At 40.2% G+C, this 5,891-nt stretch overlaps 1 protein-coding gene across 1 annotated transcript; it reads left to right on the top strand.

Annotated features, from left to right (window-relative positions):
* Positions 1-3,926: 3,926 nt before the first annotated feature.
* LOC122168487 lies at positions 3,927-5,475 on the top strand. Its single transcript, XM_042833854.1, has 2 exons — positions 3,927-3,992; positions 4,580-5,475. Exon 2 carries the CDS (start codon positions 4,605-4,607, stop codon positions 5,394-5,396), a length of 792 nt encoding a protein of 263 aa, XP_042689788.1. The 5' UTR covers positions 3,927-3,992; positions 4,580-4,604; the 3' UTR covers positions 5,397-5,475.
* The last annotated feature ends 416 nt before the right edge of the window (positions 5,476-5,891 follow it).

Raw genomic sequence — 5,891 nt, 5'->3', positions numbered from 1 at the left:
TATATGTTCATTTTTGTGAAGGCGCTGAACTTTTCCCCACAGGTAAAATTTCCCACAAGTAAAATTACATATCCACTTAACTTTTTGTCTAAAACTTCCTGGTTATCTGCAAATGTGATTACTTTGCAGCTCTGTGCAGATACCAGATTTTCTTCTGCCAGGCCATAGAAAACCATTGTGATGTCCCACCATGCTTCAGCCTGCCACTTGAATACCTATAGCATATTCCAGCCTCTTCAGTAGACTTAATGTGAAGCTGGGCTGCATTTATTTTGCATTTCTTTGTTGGTGTAAGAGGACTGAAAGAGAAATGATGAGGAATGGATGAAGGTGAGAACAGAACGTGCTGAACAATGGTAATCTCTGGCTGGCAAGTGACCCCTCTGGGTACTGTTATCGTCCAGTGTAATTCAGAGCAGCAGTAATAATTCATGTCTGGCTTGGGTATAGAGACAGAAGAAAGAGAACACATGACTTTCTTCTATGACTTACTGCTCTGTAAAAGGATTTTAAAGAATCTTTGGGGAGAAATTTAGGTCTCAGACGCACACATGTGGATCTCATTGATTTCATAGGAGACCATGCAAGTGTGTACATTAACAGACAGAATATTGCTTTTGATCTTTAAGAGCAATTAATATAAAATATGGAATTACACTACTGTGTAATAGGATATTTTTTACTACCTTGTTAAAAGAACTCCCCGAACCCAAATACAAAACAACGTAACATCCCAGGCCGAAGTCTTGTAAAGGCATATCTCCACCAACACTTGTCACTTTCTGACACTGCTTGTGTGTTTGAATGTTAGGCTTTGAACTTCAGTAAAACATTTGTACTTAATAAAAAAACAAGTCTTCCTGTCCTCACATCTGTCCAAGCTGGTGAATGGCCTTACAGTGGAAGGGGGGAGTTAACTGTTGTGACTCTGCAGGAATTCTCTTTGACCCTTTCCTGTCCCTGTGTGATGTGTTGACATAAACCCCAATCACAGAAATATGCAAGCATGGAACACTTATGAACACAATTATGGTTCTGAGATTGCAGGTTACCAGGTACCTATCATAGCTAATAGCTGATGGAGGCGATGGATTAAAAAAATCACTGTTGGCACAGACCTTGCAAGGATGTATAGGACTGGTAGCTTAGAGGTAAATAAGTAGAGTCTACACCTTGAAACTACTGTGGTCACATCTACCTGTGAATGGTTAGTAATAAAATGCAGTGACTCTCAACTGGAAGTGTTTTTGCTTTCATTCTACCTACCTGAAACATTTGTTGTATTGGACTGACAGGTGAATTCACTGTGAAATTTGAAACAGCTTCTGCCTGGAAAGCTTCCCACAGACAGAACCTTGGAAAGCAGGTCCAAAATGAGCAACAGGCATTCAATAAAGGCTACCACAGATTCTCAGTTGGAGCTGCAAACTCTTCCAGAAGTTTCCTCGTAAAGTGAAATGGCACAATGTGCTTCTCACAGAAGAAGCTTTTACAAGGTATTTTCTTGTCTCTTTGTTAACCTGTTGATTTGTAAATAAAAGAGAGCTAAATTTTAGGAGTTACTTTGTGCAATCTTGGGAAAGGAGGATTGTTGTCAAGAATTGAACAAGAATTTATGTGTTTCCATTTGAAGTAGACTGTGTTCTTCCTTATATCCCAGCTATAAACACAGAGTGCACTTCTCCTGAAAGGTATCCATTGGTCTCCCTGTTTTCTTGAAAAGTCCTTGCTTTTGTTCCCGCTTTCAAATTTAAGTATCTCAATCCTTGTCTGAAGTGTTCAACAGATATTCACTTTCAGGCACCATCTGAATCTAGAAAAATTCAGTCTGATCATCTAGATGAAATTTTAGAAAATTATGAATAAAGGAAAACAAAGTAAAAAAAAAAAAAAATGGATTGGATTTCAATACTACTCCATATCTTACAGTATTTTTGTTGTGCTAAAGCTCTAAGTTTAAATGACTGATTTTTTTTCTTTTTTTTTTTTCTTATGTTGGATTTCATAGATCACCACAGAAGTAGTCACATTCTGTAAAGAGCCATCTAGCTCAATGAGTTTTGATTTTGTTTGTAGTTCTTGTTTAGGTGACTGTACCAAATCTCACTTATTCCATCTAGGTCTACATCTATAAAAAATAAATGAATATTTTTTTATTTAAAAATCTGTTGTGTGGCTTTTTTAAACCCCTTCCCTTCAAAGAAAAAGCCTATGAAGATTTGCTGAAAAAAAATGAAGCTGCAGAGAGATTTAAAGTTAGAAAAATACATATCCTCTTATCTATCATGTCCTGTTGGACTACTAGAAAATGTTAATTTTTTTTTTAGCAAATTGCTGCAAAGTTAGAAGGGAAGAACAGAATATTATGACTGGTAGAAACATATTGGCACAGCTTGAGACCATGTATTACCTCACAACATCCATCCGCTGTCCTCTTTGTAGTTGGAAGACAGGGCAACAAGTTACCCGGAGAGGTGGTGGATGCTCCATTCCTGGAGGCATTCAAGGCCCAGCTGGACTAGGCTCTGGGCGATCTGATCTAGCTGTAAATGTCCTTGTTCATTGCAGGGGAGTTGGAAGACACCTTTAAAGGTCATCTAGTCCAACTCTATGGAGTCTATGGTTCTATGGTAAGACATACCTGCAGCGTTTTGGAGAGAGAGCAGCCAAAAACTAGGCTTATGCACAATGCTGTATTCGAATGATCCTTCTTGGAGTAAAACTCCTGGTATCTGAGTTCTGTGCTTGTCAATTACCCTAACTTCTGATTCATACAAATGGAAATTAGTAAAATACAGCCTTACAAAGTTTACTTACTCACAGTATGTTAATTTCTTCATAGTCTAGTTGCAGCATAATTTGGCGCATAAACACAGTAGAATTAGTTATTTCATCGATTCAGTGCAAAATATTTTTTAGAACACACAAGAAAACAGTGTTCAAGTAGACTTTGGTGTATAGATCTGTGTTAGCTGGAGTTCAGATGTTCCACCCTTGGAATTATATCTCATTTAACAGATTAATTAGAGAGAGATAGTCAGATGAAGCATTAAAAAAAATAAATAACTGAAAAATTATCTCTGTTGTATTGTATACAGAAGTGGAGATAGAATCTACCCTCATTCTTTCCAGCTCCAGGAAGATTCTAGGAAATATTTTGGGTTGGTTCTTTCTTTTATTCATATTAAGAGAATAAAGTAGAGAAAGCCTCAGGGCAACATAAGCCCTGTGGCAGATTCACAGAAGTAGATGCAGATAGATATTTTTTGAATTTTGTTCCTTACAAGTGGGGGAAGATGCTGAAGATAGCTTTTCTAAACATCAAAGGTGCAGATGAAGTTTACTGTTCTATTAGATATTTAAGTTGGCTGCACTATTTTATTTTCTGAAAGATTAGGTCACCATAATTAAATATAAGTGTGTATTAAACACTTAAATGTACAGCTTCTAGCTGCCTTTATGCTTACCGTTTATTTGGTGCCAAAAGCTTGTTTCATCTTGGTTCATGCATCTAAAGTTTATCTAAGCTTGTTTTCTCTGAAGAAAAACATGTATGCATTGGAGTCCAGAATGTCCTGCACTCTTCTGGGAGCTGTATTTGCTCCTTGCTGATTGACAGAGACAGGATGAGCCATTTGTATCATCCCCGTATATTGAGTAAATTAGGTGTGTTTGGATCCGTGGTTGAAAAATAATGTCATCCAATCCCAGTTTTCATTTTGGTACTCAAATATGACATAAAAGCTCAACACTAGGGAAGAATATTCTCTTAATAAGGAAGGGGGGAGGGGCAGGCGGGGTGAAGTCAGCCCTTTACTTCTCAGTGATTGGGATTCACTCTGTTGTTGCTGGGTGAAACAGAGTAGTGCTATTGCTGCTCCTGCTTCTTCACAGTGATGTTTCTGTTCCAGTTTTTGCTGACTCATATTCGGGAAAACATGATGCGCAGACACAATGCACTTTAACTCTTTTTCTTTCCCCCACTAACCTCGGTAAGTATTCTTTTTTTCCTGTCTATGGCTAGCATAGTACTATTATCGCTCTGCTGATAGAGTTAGTAGGAGGGAGAAAGGCAACCTTGTAAACAAACTGCTAGCAGTCTGATTAATCTCAGAGAGGGCATTTAAATGAAACCTGCTGTTTGTGGTACATCCACCTCTTTAGGGCAGATCAATCCTGATAACTCACCCGTCTCTACGAACTACACTTGCTAGAGCTGTGTTCTTAAATGGGAGAAGTGCTTACAATAGCCATTTACAACTGTATTCTGTTTAATTAGTCAGCAAAGCCAGTGCTGCAGGGATAGATCACTTTGCTTTAAAGATTTGAGAATGTTAATAGTACAGTTTATCATTTTAATTATTATTGGATTAATGTTGTGTCTCGAAGAACATCCAATGCAAATCACAAGAAATGGCCTGAAGTGACCCAAGGGTTGTGCTTTATTAGAAAATTAATAGGTCCATTGGTTAAATACAAGGAGAGATTCTTTCTTCAAATGTCACCCTGCATAGGTCTGCTGTGTGTGTGCCTCTGTGTATGTGGAAATGATATCCTCATGCTTCCACTCTGTCCGCAGAAAGTTTCTGTAGCTCATGCAATAAATGGCTGAGGAAACATGTGCAGTAACAAGAGATGAAGCGGAGACCCAGAAAAGCTGTGATGAAGACCCATTTCACGATGCTGAAACAGCATTCCCTGATTGTTACGACAGCCTTAGTGAAGGCAACAGAGGCTCAGAGTTGCCAGAAAGACTGTCTGTCCTCTCTAGCAAGGCTGTGGTCCAAGCAAAAGCACTTGCTGGACCATCAGTGGTCATCAATGGCAGCCATGTACAGAGCAAGGCTTCTGCCTTGGCCAAGCACCACCTGATGGCTGTCAGTGCGTCAGCAGGAGGCTCATCCTGCTCTACAACAGTCTGTAAACCCAAGGCTGGGGGCCTTGCCTCACCGTGCTCTGAAGGCATCTACTGTAGCTGTGACCAAGATTCAGAAGCATCATGTGTCCCTGGAGTGCCTGAGGAGGCTGGTGAGCCCCCCAGGGCAGTCGTGGCCCTATTGGTGAACAACCTCAGGTGCTGCCACGTGCCTGCTGATAGTGTGTGGCCTGTGGAGAGCTGCATTGAGGGCAGCCCTTGCAGTCTGAGCTCGGCCATCTGGATGAAGACCACAACAGTAATGGAGACCCTAGAAAGCAAGAAAAAGGAGGAAAAGGAGAAGTACCGACTCCAGCTAGCAATGTACCGAAGACTCGTGCTGTTGCGTTCAATCAGGAGCTTGCACAAGCAGCTGGAGCAGCAGCAGGCCAGGTTACAGGAATGCTATGGCATGGTCATAAATACCAAGAAAGAAGTGTTAAAACACATTCGTTCAACCTTGCCCTCTCCTTCTCCGTAATCGTGTTGCTGCATGCAGAAATGAGCTTTGTAATGCCACTGGAGACGTCAGTAAGCTTGCATGCCGTGAGATGGTTTCTTCTGAGCCAAGAGAACGTGCCCACATGTGATGAGAGCAGAGAGGAAATGGCAACAGCAGAGCAAGAAGAAAGGGAAAGGCAAAGCATGGGCCCCTGAATTTGTCTGCAGGGAGCTGGAATAAGATTATATCTGCAATAAGGAAATGCTTGATGTGCACTCAAGGCTTCAAGCCCATGTATGACATGAAATAGAGAAAAAAAAACAACAACAAAACAAAACCAAAAAAAAAAAAAAAAAACAAAACCTGAGAACATAGTCTGACATGATCAGTAAAGGTGATTTGATGCCAGAGTTGCTGCCTGCTAAGCGTGTGATACAACACATCTCCCTTGGACATCTAGTGGTAATAAAATGAGCAAAATTAGGGTTCAGTTCTCTTCAGGATATTAGGAGCACTTAAACTCAGGCTTGATGA

Source organism: Centrocercus urophasianus, unplaced genomic scaffold, assembly GCF_019232065.1.
Source record: "Centrocercus urophasianus isolate 14NV4802_14NV808 unplaced genomic scaffold, USGS_Curo_1.0 seq_11, whole genome shotgun sequence".
Lineage (NCBI taxonomy): Eukaryota > Metazoa > Chordata > Aves > Galliformes > Phasianidae > Centrocercus > Centrocercus urophasianus.
This window is presented reverse-complemented; position numbering and strand designations above follow the sequence as displayed.